Source organism: Physeter macrocephalus, chromosome 11 (assembly GCF_002837175.3).
Source record: "Physeter macrocephalus isolate SW-GA chromosome 11, ASM283717v5, whole genome shotgun sequence".
Lineage (NCBI taxonomy): Eukaryota > Metazoa > Chordata > Mammalia > Artiodactyla > Physeteridae > Physeter > Physeter macrocephalus.
This window is the reverse complement of record NC_041224.1, coordinates 76,594,910-76,621,200: the sequence shown is the minus strand read 5'-3', so window position 1 is coordinate 76,621,200 and position 26,291 is coordinate 76,594,910. Positions and strand designations below refer to the sequence as shown.

General features: G+C 45.1%; 1 protein-coding gene across 5 annotated transcripts in view; it reads right to left on the bottom strand.

Moving 5' to 3' along the window:
* The window catches only part of IGF1R (insulin like growth factor 1 receptor), a 309,956-nt gene extending 294,261 nt beyond the window's left edge, over nucleotides 1-15,695 (bottom strand). The window contains exon 1 of one of the 5 annotated variants that reach the window (XM_028495218.2): nucleotides 15,463-15,695. In XM_028495218.2, the coding sequence (XP_028351019.1) occupies nucleotides 15,463-15,556 (94 nt within the window). In that variant the 5' untranslated portion in view covers nucleotides 15,557-15,695. The remainder of the gene's footprint in view (nucleotides 1-15,462) is intronic. The other 4 variants (XM_028495214.2, XM_028495217.2, XM_024134498.3 and 1 more) reach the window with 4 other exon arrangements.
* Between the last annotated feature and the right edge of the window lie 10,596 nt (nucleotides 15,696-26,291).

The window sequence follows — 26,291 nt, the reverse complement described above, 5'->3', positions numbered from 1 at the left end:
AGCCCCTGGTACCCACCATTCTACTTTCTGTCACTATAAATGTGACAGCTCTAGGCACCTCATATAAGTGGAATCATATGGTATTTGTTTATTTGTGTCTGGCTTATTTCACTTAACATGATGTCCTCAAGGTTCATCCCTGTTGTAGCATGTGTCAGAACCTCTTTCCTTTTTAAGGCTGCATAATATTTCATTGCTTGTATGGGCCACATTTTGTTTAACCATTCATCCATTGATGGACACTTGGGTTGCTTCCACCTTTTGGCTATTGCAAACAATTATTTGCTGCTATGAACATGGGTATGCAAATATCTCTGACTCCCTGCTGTCGATTCTTTTGGGTATATACTAACACAGGGCTGCTGGATCAGACTGCAATTCTACGTTTAATTTTTCAAGGGACCACCACACTTTTCCACAGTGACTGCACAATTTACTTTCCCGCCAGCAATGCACAAGGGCTACGATTTCTTCACATCCTTGCCAACAGTTGTTGTTTTCAATTTTTTGATAATTGCCATCCTCATGGGTGTGAACTGGTATCTCACTGTCATTTTGATTTGCATTTCCCTAATGACTGGTGATGTGGAGCATCTTTTCATGCACTTATTGGCCTCAAGGAATAAGTTTTAAACCAAAGGAATTAACTCCTCCCCCTAAGAAAAGCGCCATCTCTTACTGTGAGTTGTTTCATCAAGTTGGTTGAGTAAGTGGTTTGGATTCAAGACACATTACTCTTAGAAACACCACCAAAGGTGATGGCCCCCTAGTGAGACCACCCAAGCCCACCTAACAAGCTCTTGAAGCAGGACTAAACCTGGATCCCCATTCTGGTAAGCAGAGACCCCATTCAACCCAAGAGAGCAGAGCAAGAGGGCAATTCCTTCTCTCTGTCCTAGGGGAAGCTCTCCAGCAAAGCATTTTCTAACCAGGCACCATTACTGTGGCTGGCTTCCTACCCCCTCGCTAAGACCTTCTCCGGCAGCCGGGGGACCCAGGCTCTGGGACTCCCATTCCTGCAAACAGCCCTTTTGGCCCTTTAGGTACAAGGGCCACGGGTTCTCAATTTTTCCACACTCTCAATTTTAAATATTTTAATTAGTTTTTCTGGATAAGTAGATTCATGTGTTTCAGACCCTGTGTCCTAAATTTGGGCAGGGGCTATGACTCCCACCCTCATTTCTCATGCAGATCTGCTTCTTCCCCAGAAGGCTGCCTGACCCCTAATTACCGGAGCTATTCCTGAGGAAGGAAGAGAGTGCAGGGCTGTACACGCTTCACACTACTGTGGGAATGACTCATTTCTGTCCTGTAGCGCTGACACCTGGGCTTTCTTGGGATTCAAATAACTGCCTCTCCTGGAGGAGAATGTTTCACGCCCTTCCCTGGAGGCTGAAGGGATAACAGGAAGAGAGAGAAACAGAAGGGAGGGAAGTGTCTTCTATCCCCAAAGACGAAGGCTGGACCAAGCACTGGCGAAATTCCTCTAAGTAACATGAAGCTCAAGTCTTAATGTAAAGGTCAGAAAAGGCAAATGATGCTAAAAGCGGAACATCAGAATCCATACACACCAGGAGGGTACCGATTATTTTTTAAGGAAATAAATAACTTTTAATGTGTATTTCCTCCATCCTTAGCAAAAATAAGGAGAGCTAACCCCCTAGCGCAGATGACAGGAATGTCATACATTCAAAGGAATGTATGAGTATTTGCTCATGAAATACTTAGTCTTGTCCTCTGAAATGGGTGCCACTATCAACTCCCATTTTACAGATGAGAAAACTGGGGCAGAGAAGGAAACAAGGTGTCCCAGGAACAGCCCATCAGCAGACTTCTCATTTTGAGAGGCTCCAGGCTCTAACTCAAATCTCTAAAGGGAATCTGGACCAGCAAACATGACCGGGGAGAAAAGCAGTCTGTGGCACAGCAGAAGGCCTGCTTTCCAACTGAGGAAAAGGGACACTGAGACGCTTAGACTCTGCTTGCTCCAACAGGTGAAAAGGGATTTAAAATTCAGAATTCACTATGCTGATCGCAGGAAAGTAGCACCAGAGTCCCCAGGCCCTTCAGGAAGCCTCTGAAACTGGCGTGTTTTTAAGGTTATTTGCCCAGTGAAAACAGCTGCAGAACAGGCAGCAGTAATCTTCCAGCACCAACCCCCAGCTAAGGGCCAGCAACTGCTTCTCAGGAGAACTACAACGTGCCTGGTCGAGTTAAAAACATAAATCAATACGCGTTAAAAAGCACCAGTAGCAAAGCCCAGACCTGGACACAGAGCTGGCATCCCCTTTCAAACAAATCATTCCTCACTGCTCCGGGTGGTGCGGTGAGGCCTGGAAACAGCCCTGCGAGGTCTGCCAGCACTGCAGGGGGCCAGGCCCCGCCCACCCCAATCGCAGCAGGCCAAGGCCACGGCCAGCCGGGCCCATGACCTAGCTCGGAGGGGAACCAGGGTCATCGCTCGACTGCGTTCCCTTGGAAAGCTGGAAAGCAGCGTCCGGCAATGAACGCACAAGCTCACCTGAAGAGGTTTCACTTTTATTTTTAGAGGAGAGGAGTAAGTCTGGAGGCCGTGTTGGCTCCCCCAGTTTCAGCCTGGTCCTCACCCTTACCAGGCACCCCTGACGCCCCCAACAAAGATGAAATGTATGTGTGTGTGCATTTCTAAAGTCCAGGGCAGCCGTTTCTGAAGGGCTCTGCTGTGTGAGCCGCCTCCTCCTGGGCCTCCCTCACCTACACCTTCACTGGTTCATGCCAGGGACCCCATCAAGAGGCCAGAGAGGCCTCCCTTGCACACTCTCTCCCAGGGAACACCCTGACGCTCAAAAGGCTGAGTCCCCTCCCAGAGCGCTTGGCTCTCCTGCCTGCCCCACCTCCACGGGCCCTGCCCCACCAGGAGCCTTGCCCCTGGGACCCTGAGAGCCAATACATTCAAGGACCACTGAAGTCAGACGTCCCCCTACAGCCTCTCGGGCTCTTCAGCAGCTCGACTTTCCCACCCCTGCAGCCCACACACTTCATGAGTTCAAAACTTCACTGTAGATATAGAAAAGGAGGTCAATCCTCCAGTGGGTAGCATGGGTGGAAGGCCGGCAGGGCCACCACAGCATGTGGAGAAAAGACAGACAAAAACATGCATCTGTTGGATGCTTTCTACAAGCCAGTTCTGCTGAGCACCTGAGATACATTATTGCTAATCCTCGCATCATCCCAATCTACAGATGGGGACACTGAGGCCTGGAGCTCCTGCTCCAATACCTGCCTACATCTGAGAAAGGAAGGTAGAGGGGTATGTGCGGGGACGGGGGCTTCAAAGGCAGGCAGTGCTGCACACAGGCAGCCCCAAGACAAGGACAGATGAAAGGCAGGCACTGTGCTGGCTTGTCCTGGTGAGTTCACATCCACCCTGTTCAACATTCGCTTGGAGATTTTACAAGACTCTTTTACAATCTATGCTTGAAATTAATGTGCCAGGTTCAAATGATTATGTTTACATTTTCTATAAGAAATATCCCATCTTACAAGTCTCCTCAGGGGTATGAAGCTTTTAACGATAATCTCTTTGGTGTTAATTATGTTCAGGAGTCCTCGTCACACCATCCTAGACAAGTAAACTTCCGGGGGAGGGGAGGTGTGCAGGGAGCAGGCTTCACCTTCAATGGCCCTACAATGAGGCCATCAAAGGCCTTATCCAGAGCCCTAAAGGAGATGGAGCACTTCAGTGACAGAGGTCTTTAAGATTAGCTACTGTCCCTGCCAGGATCCAATGCAAAAGTCTACTGGCCTCAACAAGAAAACAATGGAAGAAACAGAAGCAAATGTCTGCTCACAGTGATGCTGCTGCTTCCAACCAGACCCTCCTAAGAACTCCATCTCTCTCTACATTGTCTCAGGATCTGAGGACTGGAAAAGCCATAAGCAACAGCCTAGGGGGTCCCTGTCATTCAGAGGGAAGAGAGTGAGTGGTCAGCAGCTGCAGAGGAGGCAGTGCCCACCGGACCCCCTGAGGCTCCCCCCTGCTCCCCTGCATCAGGCCAAGCCAGGCACACCACACAGCAGAGCCCAGCCCGACTGCTTGCCTCCAATCAGGCGACCAGCTCCACGTAGTTTGAAGCCTGCCACCGACACAACTGGTGCTGATGAGTGATTCATTAAACCCTATCTATAGGGAACTTCTGGAACAAGGCTTCCCTCCAGAGGGATGAGGCAGCCTTGACACAGGGCTAGAATCACAAGTGACCTTCCCAGGGGTTCTAAGATTTTTATTCACCTCAGTGTACAAAAAGCCTGATGAAACAATGATTTTAAAGATTGCTTTCAAGTTCTATGTAGTAGTAACTGGCCTGATAAAATGTTTCAGCTGGCAGAGTGATCATGACAAGATGAAAATAAATTTGTTGTAAATAGTGTTGTAAAGAGTGCTTCAAAGCGAATGGGGGAGTGGGGAGAGGGACGGAGTTTGTCCCTTTAAGAAGTCTTCTGTTTCTTGAGGTCTTCCTATGTGCCAGGCACTGGGCCACGTCCTGGGAATTCAAGAATGACCAAGGTAGCATTCCCTTCCCCGACCAGTGGCATAAAACAATTTGGGGGTGATGCACTAATAGGGGTATAAGAAGAGAGCCGTGAGACCATCCAGCATGCAGGATCAAGGCCACCAGAGAGGGGGAACTGTAGCTAATTCTGAAAAGAGTTTGCCAGAGGGCAAATTGGTAATATAGTTGTTCCAAGCAGAGAGGCTCCCACCTGCCAAGGCAGAGAGACTTGAATGGGTACAGCCTGTATCAGAAACAGCCGGAGCTGCTGTTCAAAATGTCTTAGATGATGGCAGGTTGCAGTCCTCTATCAGACAGCCAAACCAATGACTTCCAAATTAAGAATAATAAAAAGCAATCACGGAGAGACCAGTCTAAAACTTTCGAAATGTAAAACTGAAGAGCCACACCTATACACTGACTTACTGTAGCCTCAACTGAGGAAGTGAGAAAGTGGATTCTGAAAATAACCAAAAAGTATGAAGCCAAATATAGAAAAATATCTAACAAAATGCAACCAATGTGAGACCCAACGCCAGCAATAACAGTGTTTGTTACTATTCTCTATTAGGATTTCTGGCTGGTAAACACCTGAACTACATAAAAACTGCCCAAGGGCACACATTTAAGAATAATAATTAATTAAAGTTTTACCACATATTTTAAGTAGAACAATGGGAAGTAAATCTTGCTTATTTTTAAAAATGAATCGATAGGTTTTTTAAATCTCTAACCTCAAAAGAAATATTTTAGAAGTTGTCATTTTCTAAAGTCCTGTAAAAACATCTTAAATCCCAAATTGTAAAAGGCACACTAGATATAACAACTTTGCCAAAGTTGCTTACATCACATCTCTTAGGAAGACCCTAATTCTCTCATGCTAGCTCACTGATGCAGTAGAACAATCTTAATTCAAAACCATATCCCAACGGTTCCTACAGAAGCCTGCAGTCTCCACATTTTCCTGCAAACCGGATTCCCAGGAACCAAGCCAAACAGCAAAATCTAAGAAGGGCAGTGGGGTAATTGCTATCTTCATCCATAGGGCACTGTTAATTCAGGACCCAAGTGGCTAAATTTCCCTTCTGGCCACTAGATGGCGCCTATGCATTAGTGAGGTGGGCAAAGTGCACACTGGACACTTCTTGGGCCCCAGCAGAAATTGACAAATGAAAGAATTAAGAGAGAAAGCATAATAAACAGATCTCTGAAATGGATGCTGCACTGCAGGCACTGGCCACTGTTTACTGAAAAAGGGTAAAATCACACAACAGTGTGTAACAAGCAAATTGCAATCCTGTTAATAAGCACCTTAGCAAAATAAAGCTTTATTACAGAACATTAATTGAGCACCTACTATGTGCCAGGCTCTGACAATGGCAGTCAAATGTCAAGTGCGTCCTATATTTCTGGCACTACCCAAATAACATCTCTGTTCAAGGATGTCATGTCATGAGCAGTGGCAAGCTAAAGTCTGAGAGCTTAGTATATGCCAGCCTCTGTTCTAAGCACTTGACATATGTATCAGTTCACTTCGTTTTTACGAATAAATGTCTGGAATGGGTTCTATTAAAATTATAATATTACAGGGCTTCCCTGGTGGCGCAGTGGTTGAGAATCCGCCTGCCAGCGCAGAGGACACGGGTTCGATCCCTGGTCCAGGAGGATCCCACATGCCGTGGAGCAACTGGGCCCGTGTGCCACAACTACTGAGCCTGCGCTCTAGAGTGTGCGAGCCACAGCTACTGAAGCCCACGTGCCTAGAGCCCATGCTCTGCCACAAGAGAAGCCCGCAGGCAGCAACGAAGACCCAACGCAGCCAAAAATAAATTAATTGATTTTTTAAAAAATTATAATATTACAGATGAGGGAACTGAGGCACAGGAAGATTAAACAATTTGCTTGAGACCTTAGCTACTGAGCAGCTGAGATTCAAACCCAAGCCCTTTGGCTACACTGCTCTCTACAGCCTCATAAAATGACAACAGCTCAGGTACCAGACAAAACAAATCACTGTTAACCCGCACAGCAGGGGGTATGACAGCAAAAGGAATAAGGGGGAAGTCAGGTCTATAGAAATGATGGTAATCAAGAAAAGCTTCAGGAAGGGGAAGGAATCTGAGTTAGAAATTAAAGGATGGCATCTCGGATGTACTATAACCACAGGAAGGTATTCGAGGGACAGGAATTAACTGACTTAGTGCCCCATCTTTAGACAGTTACAGTATTGTCCCTATTTCACAGATCTGAAACCTAGAGATTTTTTTAAATGAAAAAAAATTCCTCTCCCCCCCCGCAATTTTTCTGACCTTAATTTTCTAAATATATTAGAAGATGGTTTTATTTTGTTGTTTAATGAGAAAAGGAGAAAACTCTCCCCCAATTATTTCAAGTCTCTACATTTCTGTTGAGACTCAGAAAAGTTAACTTGTTCAGGGCCTGCGAACTAATTGGCAGCAAAGGAGAAACTAGAACCAGGTGACCTTGCTGTGCTCTAGAGTAGCACTTTCCACTATTCAGTTTGGAGCGGGGAGGGGGACAGGGAGCAGTACAGAGGAAAAACATGCCAAGCCATGAACACAGCAGGAGCAAAACCATGGAGACAGGAACGGGCTTACTTACCGCACAGCTAGAGCCCATTGCTGGAGAGTGCTGGGAATTCACACAGGATCCCTACAGCAAAGTCTCAGTAGGATGGATTACAGCCCAAGATGGGGGCTCTTGGACTTGATTCCTGGACCATGATGCGGCACCACAAAAGGCACATGCTGAGTATCTGGGGCTGGCAAGTCCATCAAAGCAGAGGGAGGGCGCAGGAGTCAGAGTGCCCGGCCCAGAGGCCAACCAAGCATCTCCTCTAAGAGTCCATGCAGGTCTGGACTGGACCAGGGTGGAGCCAGAAATGCACAAATCTGAACAATTTCAAGTGACTCAGTGAGGCAGAAAGGAAACATTCAATGAATGAGTCTCCCCAGAAAAGGGCTGATGAACTGAAATTTAACTAGGAATTCCATCCTGATCCAACATTTGTTGTTGAAATTCTTACTGAGGTAATGTTAGACAGAAAATCCCAAATATATCGCTCGACAAAGTAAAGCAGCAATACAAAAGAATTTCCTGTGATTAAACTATACCATGTTGTGACCTCACATGTGCCATGAACTCATTATCCACAGAAATCAGACAACAGAACTAAGGAAGCTGAACAGCAGATCTTCCTCTGTCGCTGGTCTCTTTGTTCATTTGTTTTCATGACAATCTGTGTTTCTCTTTCAAATTCGGAGTCTGTGAGCTATTGGTAGGTATTACCCCACTACTATGAGACCCCAGAAAATTAGGTGGGGAGAATAAACACAGGATGACACTGATAATCTGAGCACAACTGCTGAGGATTTTGCAACCTAAATATAATTAATAGCTGATGACTTAAGAAAACTATTGCCAGCTGATAGAGGAAGGTAGATCATGGACCTCTCACCTGGGCTTCCTTTCTATGCTTACTACTTTTCTCCAGGAGGTTATTAAAGGTCACTAGTATACTTCCAATTTCGGAAAAAGTGTTATAAACTCACCTCTCCCTAATCATCATCAGACTTTTCTCCCTTAAAGTGTTATTAACTAAAATTTGCCTAACTCAAATTGGTACTGTCTCATGTACTTAGTCTAACATGTATTTCCAGTAATCAATTTTATAGAGACAAACCACTGACTGTATTTTATGTGAGAAGATAAGCTGAAAGTAGGCATCCAAAATATCTAAGGAAATTTTTAAAGTTCTGCTCTATAAAATATTTATGCTTTAAGACTGTCAACATATATTTGTTCTCTCACGTCAAGAGTAATTTAGAAAGCAGTATGCATACACCTGAATTACCAACCTGACAATTCCAAATCCAGTTTAAAGAAAGCTAGTGACGGGTTTAAAAAAAAAAAAAAAAAAAGTAGCCATACAAAAGTATACAAAACAGCAACAATGATGTACTTGAAACTGTCAGAACTCGGATGAATGGATGGAAATACACACACACAATTCTGAACAAGTGGCATTTTTTATTATATGACTAAAGTAGATCCTTGTCTTGTTAAGGGGACTAAGAGGCTAAGGAGTGATATAAAAAATAAACTTTCAAGCCTCCCTCCCCCAAGAACTCTCTGGACTAGGAACAGAATACTTTCTCAAGTCTTTAAAATATAAATGATTAAATTTTTAAAAAAATGTTTAAGGCTTCCAGACTATCACAATGTGAACAATTTAAAGCAGGTACAGCTATCCCTGCAGCATTTGGTGGTACCTGTCTTATGCATGCACGTTTTCCCTATGTGGCTAGCCTCCAATCTATTTCAAATAAGAAACCATAAGCAATCATACATGAGACACTCAGCTCCATGGACACATCCCCAGCAAGTGACCAAGTAGCCATCACCAGCACTAACCAAGGAGAGAACCAATATGAGAATAAAGGCAGTCCCTGCATCCCTACCTACCTTTCCCCATCATAAATAGTAGCAACAATACACCGTAAAAGTTATTGCAATCATAGGCATTCATCCCTCATCATAAAAGAAACTTTGTTGTGTTCCAGTAAAATCTGAATAGCAACCTATAAGTTTAAAAATTAAAAAGAAAAATGAAAGCCTTGTTTACTAGTTTGTTTCTTTAGTGTTTTAAACAAACATAGCAAGTAATTTCTGTTTTGACTCATATTTAAAATCATATGTAGGACAGTTCATGATATCAGAACAAATTTTTAAACTTAAAGAATTGAGTCCAATAAGTACTCAACATGTATTTATTGAGGAAAAGAAGAGAAAAAAACCATTTAATTCAAGTAAAGGAATATCAATATTTCCTTCAGATTTTGAAATTAATCAATTTCATAAGCCCTAAGTGAAGCTGGCATAAGTGGAAAAAGTAGAGAAATCTTCTAAACATATTATTTGGGATTTTACAACATGAGTAAAACTGATGATTTAAAAATGGAAAAAATAAAATAAAACAATTTAGTCTTCAAACTTCAAAAGTCTCAAAATCAAAGACACTTAATATTTTGAGTCGAATATAACCAAAACAATTTATCAAAAGAAACGAACTTCACCATGCCCAGGGAATGTGCATCTATTGAGATAACAACCTAACTTGTTTTTAAAGATCTGTTTACCAACCATTTTACACCAAATGTATGCCCCTTCCTCAGAAGAAATCAGTTCTTTCCAGATCCTTGGGGGTTGGTATAAGGGTGGTACTTATTTCAAAGTTTTAATCTTTCCAAATACTGAAAATCCTCCCCAAATGTCAACAAGTCTCAATGTGCAAAAACATTGGGACTGTTGTTCCCCACTCCACCCACCCACCCCCACCCCCGCCACCTTAGCTTAAGCCAAATCATTTCTTTACAAATAACTGGAAAAGTTCCCCTTGATAATCGGATGCCAAACACCATTTTCAAGGAGAGGTCAGAGTGCTTCATTCATAATTCAACTTGTCTTTAAAGTGCTCAGAATTTTCCTTTGGAACATCTCAGACAGAGAAATCAAGAAACTATATCCCAAGCACGTGTGCAACTATTATATATTTAGTACAATTGAGAGGCATGCATCTCTTGGACTCAGATAGCACCTGTCATAAGTTGGCTAAGAACAGCAGTTCAAAGCAAGTTGGCCTGTGGGCACAAATACCTCTTCTATGAACCAGGGTTGATTTTTAAGTGAGTTTTGAAAACAAATCGAAAAAAATCACAATCCAGAGAGAAACATGGCTTGGACATTTTACAATTAAAAAACATTTCAAGATTTAATTGCCTCCTCAATCTCTTTCTTACCCCCTCACACTTTTAAAAGCAGTCAAGTATTTTAAATTAAATAAGGCCTTACAATTATGAAAGTTCTCTAAAGATTTCCAGAAAGCTAACAAAGCAATGTGTAAATCCAAAAAATTTAAACCAAGTAAGTCCCATCTTCCTTACAACTCAAAACGTGCTGTGAAACATTCATGTACATACCTGTAACTCCTACTAAAGTTTTGGCAAATGGTAACTACGACACTGTCCATTTTTAATCACAATTGGCATAACCAATGTCATAAAGAAGGCAGCGCAGCTGATCGAGATGGGTGACTGTCTCATGGATGTCACAGCCTGCCAGCGACAATGCAATAGGAGGTAAGGTATTAATAAGGCAAGCGGTGTTGCACAGGCCTTCAGAAGATCAACAACACTGATTTGCTTCCTGTCTTAAGTCTACAGAAATGTTTTTAAAGGGCCTTTAAAATGTTATTTGAGAACTGTGTACCCTGTGCTGAGTCTGAAAAAGATCTGAATTTTCAAGAAACTTTTGTTTCATGCAAGATTATACAAAATGCCCCAAGGACAAAAGTGAAGCTCTCTTTCTGTGCAGGCTCAGGCATCACTTAACAAAGGATCCAGCTTCCATACAGCAGGTGCTCAATAAGTGCTGGCTGGATTCAGTTGCTTCTTACAGCTCTTTCTTACAAAACAAATGAAACCAGATTTAAAAGGAAGCTACTGTCCCTGGAGGGCTCTCCTTGGCAAAACTCTAACGCAACAAGTGAAAACGATACAGTTGATATTCATTACTGCCCTGATCTTGCAACAATAAGAAGAACAGGAAACATTTTTATTAGTAAACTGAGCCTCAGATGAAGACCAAAAACAAATATAAACAACAATTATTCTTTACGGTCTTTCCCTATTAAAAGGCCAAGGTAAATCTGGATAAAGACAGAACAGTTTGAAAACAAAAATGCCTTTGCTATGTTTTTTAATCTTTTGTTCAATAAGAAATTTTAATTTAAAAAAAAATCACTTTATACCTGAAAAAGCTGCTGTATCCTAAAAAGATTCTCTTTCCTGCTCAGATTCTGGAGCTATTTAAGAAATAAAACAAGCAACAAAGAAGAAAAAGAAAGCCCACTGCATTAAAATGAACAGTTCTTCCTCAGTTTTTACTACCAGGTTGGTTAATACGGGATATCAAAAAAAAGACAGTGGAAATTCTTTATCATCTTAAACATTACATTCTTTCTTGTTCGAAAACATATGTAAGAAAACTGGAATAGAAAATGCCATCCAGACTCGGCTCCTAAACTCTCATCTTGGAAAGACCAACATCGTTTCAGATTCAGTTAAGGATTTTACTGTCACAAATCGGACTTTCACTACTAGCACTTGCGTTTTTTTAACCCAACCCCTTAATCCTTAATGTGAGCTATGTCTAACCAAGATTCTTTTTTCCTGTCCTTTTCTCCTATGGCATTGAATCTCTGCTGTTAGAGCTTCAGCGATCAGTTTGTAGTTCATGGATCTGAAAAACTCCATAAATTAAAAAAAAAAGAGAGACATCAACCTGCTGGACAAATTTACTTAATTTTAATCTAGATTCTATGTTCTAAGTAACACAACGCATTCTTTTCAACCTTAGCATATTTCTTTTTTTAAAAATCCCATATTACATTTGGGATATAATTCACATACCATAAAAATCACTCATTTAAAGTGTACAATTCAATGGTTTTTAGTATTTTCAGAAGGTTGTGCAACCATCGCCACAAACTAATTTTAGAATATTTTCATCACCCCAAAAAGAAACCCTGCATCCATTAGCAGCCACTCCCCACCCCCTCCTCCCCCCAGCCCTATGCAACCACTAATCTACTTTCTGTCTCTATGGATTTGCTTATTCTGGACTTCATATAAATGGAATCATACAATACGTGGTATTTTGTGACTGACTTCTATCACTTAGCATGTTTTTAATGTTCTTCCAGTCAACCTTAGCATATTTCTTAACGTTGGACTTTTCTAATCCTTCTGAAAAATCAAACATATAACCTTTTAAACTTCAAACCCACGCCCCACTCCTCCGCAAAAGTACCGTTTACTTGCTATTTCCCTCTAGAGAGGCTAAACTATAATTTGCTATTTAGGTTCTTTCCAAACTTCTTACTCTGGATTCTTCTCCTGGTAATAAAACAGCAACTTCTTTTAACACCAACCTTTCACATACCTACATGTCCCTGACAATAAGATATGACTGTGCCTGGGGCAGAAAGATGACAGATCTTTTTAATGAGATGGCCACAATACATTTAAAGTGCACATTGACTTTTTTTATATAAAAAAAGCATCATATTATTTGGCCATCACTCCTAACTCCCAAACCTCCCTTCTTCAGATGCACTGTTCACAGTACATTGATACAAAAGTCTGTATGACTTCATCTGCTTCGAAACGTATAGATTTTCTAAGTTAAAGATTTAAAAAATCATCCCTACTCTGCTAACACACTCTGAGAGAAAACACTAATCCCTAAACAGGCCAACACAATATTAACCAACAGCACCCCAGTCTTTATTATATTATACTAGACAATCAAAAGAATGTTGGTCTCTGATAGGACTCAGTGGTTTATTTCTATCAGAACTAAGAGTTCCAGCACCTTTTGGACTAAGAACTGAACACACGCTGACACTGAGCATATCATTTACTCCTGAAAACTTCCAAGCTGTAGGGAGGGGCAGGTAGTGAGTTAGAACTTCAACAAACCATAATGAGGATTGGGGTGCTTTCTGGCCATCCATCAGGTTTTCAGAAACCAACTATTTTCAAGGGATCCTTGAGCAAAGCTTTGGCATCTAGGACTATAAAAGTATGTTAAAATGCCCCTACCCCTCCTGACTGTTTTCTCAGGGGAAAAAAAACACCTTTCACAAACAATATTTTTCACTTAGAACTCCAAGCATGATATCCTATTTTAAAATGCCGGAGTCCTGCATGGGAGAAGCAAGGCCATTCCTGCTGTTGTGAATTTCAGAACTTACTAACATTAAACAATAAAACTAACACGACACAGTTCAACAACATGCTGTAGTAAAAGGGTTGAACTCTCCTGTGTCTCCTAAGCTATATTTAGCTTTTAAAGGCTAGAAACCCTCCTCTGTCCCCCCAAACACCATCTGTGATCCTTAGAAGGGAGCCGAAAGCCCTTCGCCCAATCCAGCCAGCGGAAAGTTTAGAAAACAAAGAACAGGAGAGTTCTGACTTGTAGAAGGTCCGGACTCCATCAGAGTCTTACTCCATGAAGTAAACACGCTAATTCTATAAAAATCTGCTCTTACTCCATCATGGGCTCATTTCTTACAAAACGTTTGAGAAGGGTTTGTTTACAGGAACAGCCTTTCCGAATTGCCCCTATGATGGGGACAGATAGCCCCCGCTGCCTCCCGATTCCCCCCCCCACTCTTCGAGGCTCCGTCGTGATTTTTCAAAGTTAATTGGCACCACCTGCATACCCTCGGCAAGCATTACTCACCAACACGCCCTCGTCGTTCCTAGCCCCAGTTCTGTGGCTGCATTTAAACTGTAATCGTGTTCAAGTTACCCTGCCATCGCGAATGTACCAGTAAGCCTCACTTTAATGTTTTGAGAAGAACAGGACTCCCTCCTTTCCTCCCTCCACACACAGCGGGGCCCTAAGTTCTCACTCCCTCCCTCCCCGCACTTCCCTACCCTTACCCGACACTACCAAAACAAAAGCTATCAGATTGCAGGCGACAGCGTGTGGAGCGATATTGCTTATTAACTATGTACAAAGGAAGTGCGGGGCAGCGGGGGAGGGAGTGCAACAAAACTCTGGCCACGAAACCCAGCCCAAGGTTGCGCGCTCGCAAAACAAAACACCCTCCTCCGCACCCCCGCCGCCGCAGATCCTGGCGCCCCTTAAACAACGACGCACGACACCTCTCGCCAGGGCCCGGCGTCTCGGTGTCCCGGAGCGTCCGTGTGGCTGCAGCTACAGCCCCGCGTTGCGAGCACGTGTATGGAAATGCAAGTCGGCTCCGACCACACACCCACTCCCGCACACTCGGATGATGCCCTACCACCCCTAGCCCAGCCAGGAGGAGGAGAGCGTCCACCCGCCGGTAGAAACTAGGAGAAGCTCCCAGCACCCTCTGAACTAGGGGTCCGGACGCGCTCCCCGGAAGAGCCCAACTGACGCAGGGCCCCCGACCTCGCACTTTTCCAGGGGTTGCATGAAAGGGTGGGGTGCCTAGGCGGGAACGCTCCCCGCACCCCCGAGCAGCACTGAGCAGCCCCGGGAAGCCGGGGACTGGAGACCCGCCGCGGGTCCGGCGAAAGCAACAGGGAAGGCCAGGAACCCGAAGAGCCCAAGGGACAAAGCGCGTTGGGCGACAGGAGGCCGCGCTGGAATGTTTGTTTGGAAACCTATCCTGGGGCTGCGAAGCCTCTCCGCCAGGCACCTCCTCCAGGGCACCTTGCACCCCCAAGGCCAGTAGGCTGCCCGCTCCCGCCACCGAGTCTGCCCCAGCCGCGAGGTGGACGCGCGAGCTGTCACCGCCGCCTGCGCGGTGCGCGTCCCCGCGCGCCGGGAGGGGCGCGAGGTGCGGGAAGCCGGGCGCGAACTTCCCCGCTGGAGCCCGCGGGCCGCCCGGGAGTGAGCGCTGCGGAGACAGCCGACCCCCGGGGCAGGGCTCTCGGGACAGCGAAAGAGAAAGCCACCGAGGCCCTTACCGCGTGGGGATGCGCTGAGCTGGGGCCCGCGGGGCTCCAAACTAACGAGCCTGGGCCCCGGGGCCCCTCCGGCCTTCCGGCCGAGCCCCTCGGCGCCCCGCCGCTGCGGAGACAGCCGACCCCCGGGGCAGGGCTCTCGGGACAGCGAAAGAGAAAGCCACCGAGGCCCTTACCGCGTGGGGATGCGCTGAGCTGGGGCCCGCGGGGCTCCAAACTAACGAGCCTGGGCCCCGGGGCCCCTCCGGCCTTCCGGCCGAGCCCCGCGGCTCCCGAGACCGAGAGCCCGACAGCTGCGACGGTGGCAACTCGTGTTTCGCAAACAGGGCGCAGCCCCTCAGAGGAAAAGTTCCCGCAGTGGCCGCGGGCGGCGGGCACATACTCACTTTCTCCACTCGTCGGCCAGAGCGAGAGCGCGGCGGAGAAAAATAGGAGCCCCCACAGCGAGGTCGGGGACCCTCCTCCGGAGCCAGACTTCATTCCTTTTATTTAGGACGAAATTCCCCTTTCTCAAAAAAAAAGGGGGGTGGGAAGGAAAAGAAAAAGTCTCAAACTCAGTCTTCGCCCCCCCCTCCAAAAACAAGGGCGAAGGCAACAATACTCCAAAGGCGGCGCCGGCCGGGGGTCCGCGGGGCTGCGCGGACGGGGCGGGCGGCGGCGCTGGGCGGCCCCTCAGCGCCGGCAGCCGCGGCCGAGGACTCGGCGGAGTCGGGAACCCGATGCGCGCCGGGGCGGGCTGTCGGCGTCGTCGGCCTCCATTTTCAAACCCAAAGAGACCGGAGGGAGGAAAAACTGCAAAGAAAGGGGGCAAAGCCCAAATCCGTCTCGGCGAGGAAGGACAAACCCGACCCCAGACAGAGGAGGAGGCTGTCCGACGCCCGAGCCTCCGCGGCGGGAGGGCGCGACGCAGTTCGCAAGATTGCCCCGAAGTCCGGGTCGCGGGCGAGGCCGACCGGGGGCAGAAATACGGAGTAAAAATGAATGAGCGGCTCCCCCTCCTCCTCCTCCTCCGGGCTCCGCTCGCCGCCGCCTCCTCCCTCAGCTCCGCCGCCGCCGCCGCCGCGAGCTCCTTCCCAAATCCAGGACACACACAAAGCGGCGGGCCGACCGCGCCGCGCTCAGCACTCCCGCCGCGCCGCCCGGGCTCCGCGCCGCCGCCGCCCGCCCCGCGCCGGCCCCCGCCCGCCGCCGCCGCCGCCGCCGCCGGCTCCGCGCGGGGGCTCCGGCTTGCTGAAGGTCAAAGCCGAGGCGCGCGGCGCGCCGTGGAGCTCCCCTCGCGCGGGAGGGGCGTGGAAGGCCCGGGGAGCGGGGCCGAGGGTCTGCAACCTCCGGGCACGGGCGCGCCGGGGGCAGGCTCGCTGGCGGCGTCCCTCTCCCTCGCTCGCCTCTCGAGTTCGCCTGGTGCGCTCGCTCCTCCTCGGGTTTTTTTCCTTTTTTTTTTTTTTTTTTTTTCCGCTCAGCAGAGTTAATGCTGGTAAACAAGAGCCTCAGCCTCGCCGCGCCGCTGCCGCCGCCGCTGCTGCCACACACTGGGGGCTCGCGCGCGCGCACCCTCGGGGCCGCGCACACTCGCCCGCGCGCACACTCGCCCGCGCGCACACTGGAGCGGCCACAGCCGCAGCCGCGGCGCGCGGAGGGCCCGGCCCAGGCCGGCGCGCGCCAAGAGCCGGAGCCTCGGATCTCAGGGCAGTGCGGAGCGGAGCCCGGGCGTGGGATGCGAAGCTGCGAAGCACCGCCCCCGCCCCCTGCCCGCGCGGGCACACGCGCGCGCGCCCACACGCTCTCACCCCCACCCGCACTGCGCCGGCCACCCTGCACGCGCCCTCCCCTCCCGCAAGACTCCAAAAACAATGCCCCGGGCGCCGGTCCGGGGACGCCGGAGGAGCTAGCAGGGGAGGGTAGGAGGGGCTGGGGGTTGGGGGGTGGGGGCGGGCGGGGAGTGCGGGGCCCGAGAGGTTCATTGACAACAACAACAGCAAGGCTGGAAAACGCGTTTCCCCAGTTCTTGAAAAGCTTCATTGTTTCTTGCAGCTGTTGCAAAAGAAATAAATAAGTGCGTGCATGCGGCATTTTTTCGCAGCCTGCTGGAAAGCTCGAACGTGGCGGGAGGGGCATACCTGGGAGAAAGGAGACCCCCCAGGCTACTAAGTGGGCACATTCGCGCAAGGCTGGGGCAGCCACGGCGTCGCCATCGGGCAGCTCACAGTTCCAGGGCTCGCGGGCAGCTAGGGCGAAGGGCGCGGCTCGCGTGGCTCGGCCCCGGGAGCAAGGGGAGACGGCCCGCTGGGGCCCGGAGCCGGGGAAGGGGAGCCCAGACAGGCTGCCCCGCGTGCCCAGCGCGCGTCCCCGCGGCGGCCGCCAGGGGGCGCGGCAGGAGCCGGGGAGGGCTGGCCCTCGGAGTGTCGCCTCCCTCCCTCCGGGAGAGGAAATATGGGGGCCCGGACTGGGGGCCGACCGGGCTGGGTAGCGCTGGCCCGGCCTTCGAGACCCGCGGCTGGTCCAGAGAGATCCTCGTGGATTCGCGCTTCTCCTGGCTCCACCACGTGGGCGGCTGAGGGGAGCGGCCAGGGCGCGTGCACGGTGCGGGGCTCCGGGGGCCCCGAGGCTAGGGGGCGTGTCCGAGGGGTTCCCCGAGGAAGGGGTGGGGGGACCGGGGCCGAGACGGCACTCCCGGTTGGGTTCGCGACAGGCGAACACGCCTCACACAAGCACGATGAGTGGTCACTGCGGAAACCCACCCGCACCTGCCTCGGGTCCTCCCGGGCACGTCTCTGTTACCTCCTTCGCTCTGTAAGTGACTAGAAACTACCAGCCCAGTCTCCTCTGTGGTTTTCTTGAATGTGCCCAAGGAGAGGTTTCCCCAAAGAGAGACTGCCCTAGGACTGACATCTAATGAATAACGCTGCGGAGACCAGGTTCTCAAAGCGGGAAACAGCCCAGCAATGGCTAGAGAGAGGAGTTTGAAATACGTGGACTTTTAAAAATAGTGATTGAACCACGTGTCGCCTTTAATGTGGTCCGGTTTCATGACTCAGGCTAATTGCTGTCAATAATAAGTAAAAAGAAGATGGCTAACAAAAGAGTTGTGAATGTTGAGATTGAGTGGAAGTGTTAGTCTCATAAACAATCAGGCTGTCTGGTAAGAGGGGATCTGTTCTAAAGGAAAGTAGGTTTCTTTTTTTTACTCTAATTGTAGAAGATTTCCGCGTTACATTATGCATCCCATCGTTCGTAAATAATTTTTTAAATGAAGAGCTGCAAACAAGTCAAAAGCTATTGTAATGGAAACCTAGCCCTTTTCCCCCTATATTTATTCCCTAGATCATTTTTCCCCTTGGAAATTTTTAGCTCAATTCAGTGAGTCAGTTGGATAGAAGGGAAATAAATATTTTTTTACTTAAGAAAGTCATTCATATGGGCTTGTTTTGTTTAACTGAAATTCAGCTGAATTTTTAAATAAAATGTTCCAGTTTTAGGTATTCCTGGACATTAACAAGGAAAGAAATATATTTGACTCTTTAAAAAGAAATTTAAATTTAGCATGTATCATTTTAAAAGTAGGCACTACCATATGAATAATTAAAATTTGGTCTACTAATTTTTAAATATTTCTTCAGACAATTCCCTATATGAGGTTGGTTTCAATGCCTACAGATCCATTCTGCAATTAAATGTAAAAGAATATCAATATCATATTTTCACTATTTAATATTCAGAATTTTGTAATACATACTTGTAAATTAAGACAAAAGTTTAGAGCTGATTTTTTAAAAGAATGATGCTAATATAAGATCTTTAAATACTACACAATATATATTTTAGTATTAGTAAATTCATTCAGTTGTCCCTGAGAACATAAGGGGGTATATGGAATAAAGAGAAATGCATACAGTTATTTAAATTGTAGGGGTTTTTTTAACCAAAATGAGCTTTCATTTGTGATTTTTTTAAATGTTTTTTTCCCTAAAGTGCTAGGATGTCAATAAGGTTAAATTATTTTAGACAGTGAAGTTAAATGTTTTTTATCATATAGCTTAATATTTAGAAAAAAAATCAAAATTTAGGTTGCCTTTCAGCTCTACCTTTATTACATAGACAAAGAAGGTGATTTGCATTTTCTTCAATTATTACATTCTACATACCAAAGTCAAGCTTATTTTTTCAACCTTGGAAATAAAATCAGGTAGTAAAACATTAATTGGAGTATTTGTTTTACAGCTGCACTGCCAATGCGTCACACATTTTGTTTTATGCAATTTTCCCCAGGTATCTTATAAATTTCCCTTACTTTGGAACTGAAACTGGTTGCTCATTTTCACTCTATAAAAACTGTTTACTTGAAAAGAGTTATATCTCAAATTACTATGCTAAATGTACCAGATCTCCCCCGCCAAATGTAATATATACCAAGTGAAAAATATGAGAAACAGCACAAATGACAGTTGACAAGTAATACAATATATTGTGATATATTCCCAGAAAGGAATGTCATTCAACATCGAGTGAATAAACTACAGCCACATACAACATGAGCAGATCTTTGAAACAATATGTTAAGTAAAGAAATGCAAGTTCCGAAAAACTATACACATAATACCATTTTGATAAAGCTCTTAAAAGCAGGGAAAACAAAAACTATGAGGCAAATTTTAAAGCAAGACAATCAAATACATGATAAAATATTTTTGTTTTGTTTTGTTTTGCTTTTGTTTTTGTCTTAGCAAGAGGATTCATAAAGAGCACAAACTCCAGATCTTGGTTACTTCAGGGAGGAAGTGGGAAGAACCCCAAAGGCACATGCAATGTTCTTGGAAATATGTTCATCCTCAGATGGGGTAGTAGATTTACAGATTCCCATTTTATAATTATGCTTTATAACTAACACATATGTTACACATATTTTTGCATGTATAAAATATTAAAGTAGATAAGAAAGAAAAATATGGGAGAAATTCATGAAAGAGATCATCCCAGGTTTCCAATATGATTCTTCCAGATTCCAAGATGTTTGTATAAACAAATCAGAAGCATTAAAGAACCACTAAAATTGTATAGTTAATCAAGGTCTTACCCTTAAGGATATATTTCAAGGAATATGTACCCATATCCTATCAATGCAATTCAAGACAAAAACAAATCATGAAACAAAAAATGTCAAAGAATTCACTTCATAGGTAATCAAGTTCATTAAGAGTGCATTCTGTAAATTGTCTGGCAGTTTCCTATAAGGTTAAGTAAACATACACCTAACTCATGATCCAGCAATTCTACCCCTAGCTATTTAACCAAAAGAAATGAAAATATATCCACAAAGAGACCTGTATGGGAATGTTGATAGTTGCTTTATTCATAATAGTAAAAAACTGGAAACAACCGAAATGTACCTCAAAAGGGAAAAGGACAAACAAATTGTGATATAGCCATTCAACACACTCCTGCTTACCAATAAAAAGGAACAAACTATTAATACATGCAAAAACATAGATAAGCCTCAAAAGCATGGTAGTGTATGTATTCATCAAAAACACATTGAACTGTACATTTAAGATGGATGCACTTCATTGTGTGTAATCATATCTGAATTTTAAGTTTTAAAGAGTGCATTATGTAATTTAGAAATTTTGCAGCTGTTCTAAAAAAGCTTAGCAAAATGCTTTCCATTTTTGCTATTATGTGAGTTAGTAGAGCTCATCTCCAACCTCCATGCCCACAGCTGTCTCTACAAATCAATACACTTTCAGAGATACATCTGCCTAAGTTCTCCTGCGAAGGGCTTTAGCTGGAGAAGCCACCAAGGGGGTCTCCACAAAGCAATCCAGGGGCAGGAAAGAGACAAGGGATCTCTAGATGGTTCCGGTCTCTGCACAGCCACAGCGAGGTGAGTCCCAGTCTCCTTGAGATCTGTTTACACTCAGCTTGAAAAGATTTTTCTATTTTAGATGTGCACAGATAGCCAGCTCACAGGGCTGCAAGTGCCACATTCCTCCGTAATACTTTAAAAGCAATGTGGAGTTTTCAGAAACCTCCACACTGGACAGGGACAGTGGGACATCTTTTTGTGACTACTTCCAGAACCATGTTCCAGTGTAACATCAGTAAGGGAAGTTCCTGGAAAACCCAGGCCTGGGCCAGGAGTTACAGGCACCCTTGTGCTCGCCATGCATCCAAGGTGGAAGCTGGAAGGCTTCTGCTGCTGCACAGCCTTCCACAAACTGTCACTATCCTGAGGGTGAGGCATGTTCAGCTCCCCTCGCAGTAATCTGTGGGAAAGTAAGCAATACCAGGAGCGCTGTACTAGCTCCATCTTTTTCACTTGTCTATTTCACTTGGGTCTCTGAGATGGCTGTGCCATCTTTACTCTTCCACGTAGTTAACTTTCAATCTTAAGGATCCTTGGCTGGTAGAAAGCACAAAAGATGCTTCTTCATCTTTTAAATGCATCTTAGAAGTACCTGAAAAGTGGGGTTAAATCAAAATTTCTCTTCACTCTGATTAATGCCACCAGCTCTGAGATGTTTTATCAGCAACATGCCAAAAGGAGACAAGCGGCTCTGCCCCACTCTGCAAAGCTGTGTGACGCTGTGAAGGTAGCTTTACCTGTTTTCTCCTCTGTGAAATGATCATATTGGAGTAGACCTTTCTGCTTCTCAAAATACCATGATTTCTTTCTTCGGTTTTTAATTGAGAGTGGTACCTTGGTATCCCATACTACAGCTCCTACCTTTAATTTCTTTGTCAAGTAATTAATAGCCTGTAAATCAATGCACAGGCAACAGAAGCCAGACTCAAGGAATAATTGTTTCCTAACTTGTTTTATTAATGTAGATTTTTCACACATTAGGGTTTCTTAGAGCAGAACACTTTTTTTCCAGCAGTTCTTAATTCCCATATGTATTCCAAGAATGTAAGTATGGAAAGACAAGCAAAAATATCACCACAGCAGGGGCTACGCCAAGTGGCCACGGGTGACCCACAAAAGGGATAATCCCCTCATTGATCATTGAGAATGTTCCCGCAAGTGTTCTCTTCTGGATACTAAGTTCTAGTGAAGCCTTATTCTATAGAATATATTGGTACATTTCTTCAGCAAAAAAAAAAAAAAAATCCATGTGTCAGGCTCCTTAATAGTGCCAAACTCTGTTGCTGGCCTCATGGACACACTACAAATAAGTGAGATCTTAAAGTTATGTAGATGTCTGCTGCTCTGCAGTGTGGAGACCACACGTGGAGAATCAGGCTGTTTACATTTGTCCGTGGAGGACCATTGATCAACAAGAGAACTTCATACTGACACAGGGGCAAGAATGGGAAAGGGATGCTTCCTGTATCCCTTGGGGAATGATTAAGACATACAGACATGAAGTCTTACGTGACTTCTGTTTTCATATGCCTGGAAAATGACTATTAGACTTGACCCAGGTAATTCCAATGGGCAGAGCTAGCCCAATGGGAAGGAAAGCAGATATCAGTTACTTTTAAGAATGTTTCTTCTTTTCCAGTAGAAACAAATAAGTAGCATTATCTTTCAGGCTCTGCTTGCAGCACTGCCTTGTGTGGGAAAGAGCTCATCATCGTAGGCATGCAGAGACTGGATCCACACCTGCTGGAGAAACTGTCCAAAGAAGCACTGAATTGACTGAGAGGCCGGCAGGGTAACATCTGAGGTCCCTTCCAATTCCAGGATAACTGGATATTTGGAGTCTACTTCTGGGCTTGGATAGCTGTGTGTGATGGCCACTGAAGGAGCCCGCCTTTGCTTTAAACGAATAGTGAACAGCTTCAAAGTTGAAGATGTATTAGTTTAATAGGATATTGCATGTATCATATTATAGAAACTCTGATGAAATAGCCCTTGAAAGAGGTCCAAGGCCCAGTTCCAATAGGCTGAAAAGTCAAGTTAGAAGGTCAGGGATTGCTTTCAAACCAACCATATTGTGGGAGATGGTTGAAGCAAGTGGGAGTCAGGTGGAGGTTAAGATAACTGGTGTGCTTGTGTGTCCAACAATAGGCTATGTGGGGTGGGTGCTGGGAGCCCTGACTTGTAGAGCTTGCCAATTTTCCTTGTGTAAATATTTCACCATGGCTAATTTAAGCAACCAACGTGAGGTCACTGAGCACAGAGTTCTGAAGAGATATACAATTGGCTTTTGCGAGACCCTATGAGCCTGCTTCAGTACATCATTGGGTTAAGATATCTGAGAACCTTGTATTACCTTTGTAACAAATTAAATATGTATTCAGTAAGAAATTTATGAGCAACTCAGTACAAAAAAGGCAATAGCTATAAATAGGCAATTCACAGAAGAAACCAGAACAGCCAATAAGCATGAAAATATACTCAGCAACCTGGTTGGCAAAATTAAGAATTAGACTGTACCAGCTGTTCACAGGGATGAATGGCGGAATTGAATTCTTAGTCACTGCTACTGGGAAGATGAATTAGTACATCCACTCTGGAGAGCAACTTGGCAATATCCATAAGGCACCTACCACAAAACCCAACGATGCCACTCATAGAGAGTATACCCTAAAGACTGTTGACATACGCACCGGAAGACACACACAAGAGTGTTTGGAACATTATTTTCAACAGTAAAAAAACTTTCCCTAATTGTCCCTCAGGGGAAGGATGAAAAATGGTGCATTAGACTTACAATAGGATACTATACAGAGGTCAAAATAAATGAACTAGATATAAGTGATCAACATAGACGAATTTAACAACCAATATTGTGTGAAGGAGCAATTTGCAAAAGTTAGATAACCACATGCTACTGTTTATGTAACTATTAACACAAAAAACAATAGCATATCTTGTTAATGGAAATGTACATAGGTAGCCTAAGTGTAAAATATGATAAACAACAACTTCAGACATTATCTCTGGGAATGAGGAGAGAGGAAAGGGATAGAGAGTAATTTTAACTACATTGGTAACATTATATTTCTTGAAAAGACAAAAGAGATCTGAGGCAATCGGGGCAAAATGTTAGTATCCGTTAAACCAAGATAATAGGTACATCATGTGTGTCTATTCAATTATTTTCTGAACTTTTCTTTACACTTGAACTATTTTATAATTTTCATTTGCCTTTTCTTAAATACACTTTTAATTTTACAACAGTTTAAATTTACAGAATTTTTGCAAAGAGTACAGAGGGTTCCTGTATACCCCAAACCCAATTTCTTCTATTATTAACATCTTGTATTATTATTGTACATTTGTTACAAGTAATGAACCAATACTGATATATCATTTTTAACTAAAGTTCATACTTTATTTAGATTTCCCCAGTTTTCCCCTAATGTCTATTTCCTGTTTCGGGATCCCAGCTAGGATCCCACATCACAAGGGATGTTATGTCTCCTTGGAGCTCTCTTGGCTGTGAGAGCTTCTCAGACTTTCCTTGTTTCTGATGACCTTGAGAGCTTTGAAAAGTACTGGTCAGGTATTTCGTAGACTGTCCCTCAACTGGAATTTGGTGTTTTTCTCATGATCAGACTGGATAATGCATTCTGGGGAGGAAGATCACAAAGATCAAGTGGCATTCTTGTCACATCATATCAAGGATACATACAGTCATCCTGACATCACTGTTGATATTGACCTTGATCACTTAGTTGAGGGAGAATTTATCAATTTTCTCCACTGTTACTCTTTTCCCCTCCTCTCTTTCCATACTGTGTCTTTTTTTTTTTTTTTGCTGTACGCGGGCCTCTCACTGTTGTGGCCTCTCCCGTTGCGGAGCACAGGCTCCGGACGCGCAGGCTCAGCGGCCATGGCTCACGGGCCCAGCCGCTCCACGGCATGTGGGATCTTCCTGGACCGGGGCACGAACCCGTGTCCCCTGCATCGGCAGGCGGACTCTCAACCACTGCGCCACCAGGGAAACCCCATACTGTCCTTTTTGAAAACAAGTCATTATGCTTAAGGAGTGGGAAGTTATGCTCCCCCTCCTTCATGGTGGAGTTTCTTCATAAATTATTTGGAGTTCTTCTGCATGGGAGATTTGTCTCTTCTCCTGATTTATTTATTTCTTAGTCATTATTTGTTATCCGTATGAACTCATGTATATTTATTTCATATTTTGGGTTATAATCCAATACAACTTTATTTTGTTTTGCTCAGTTTTTTCCAGCTTTGGCTATTGGGAGTTCTTTCGGTTGGCTCCTGGGTCCCTTTGACATACTCCCATCATTGCATTTTGTTGGTTCTTGGAGGGTTTTTTTCAGCTCCTTTTTATTTTCTGGCATTTCAAGATACTCCAGTGTCATCTTCTATATCTCCTCCCTAGTCCTAGAAGCAATCATTTCTCCAAGAGATCGGGTTCCTTCTGTTGGAGAATTCTATTAGAAACCAAAATCTGGGTACTGGGTGTGCTTGCTGCTACTGGGGTGTCATTGCTTCCAGGCCCCCTCAGCTGACAGAACAAGGAAATATGTGTGTGTATACTGACTTGTGTATTTACGCATATCTGTGTCTAGATTAAACTAAACATGAAATAATATTAGAGTCTCATACTGTGTCTCCAACTCTAATCCATTAGCACATGGGTCATTCTGACCTCCTCCCCTTTGCTGCCACTCCAATAGTGGGAAACCTGGCTCTCACCATCTGCCATCCATTTATTTATTGCTCCATTTATAATTTTTTAAAGAAGAAAAGCTGTAGGGAAATGCTTCAACTTATTACAGCATCCAGAGCAAAGGTACAGATTAATTACAGAGCAGACATCTGAAGGAGAAGATATATCCATTCAGAGCACAGATCTCCCTTTTGGTGCCTTGTACCCTTCCGGGGGCAGTCTTGGAAACACGGACAAAATGTCCTTTCAAAACGAGTCCCACACAGAAAGGCTGAAGACCACCAAAGCACACCTGGAGGGATTCTTGATGATTGGGCAGGAGGGAGAGTCATGGGATGGGAGCTAAAGAGAAAAACAAGATTGGAAACGTTCATTCCCAGCAGCAGTTCTTACCTTCTTTTGAATAACGGATTCCTTTGAGACCTGTGAGGGCCAAGGACCCTCAACCCAGGAAAACATTTACATAGCTCAAGCAGCATGAAAAAATTGTCCCATGGTGGGGAAATCTCACCTCTGAGCCCATACTTGCACCTCAAGTTAAGAAAACCTTATGTGTATGATATGAATGTCAAGTTTATTTGCCTGTTTGTCAGTAGGGAGGGGTGAGCAAGTGGGCTCAGTGTGGATGC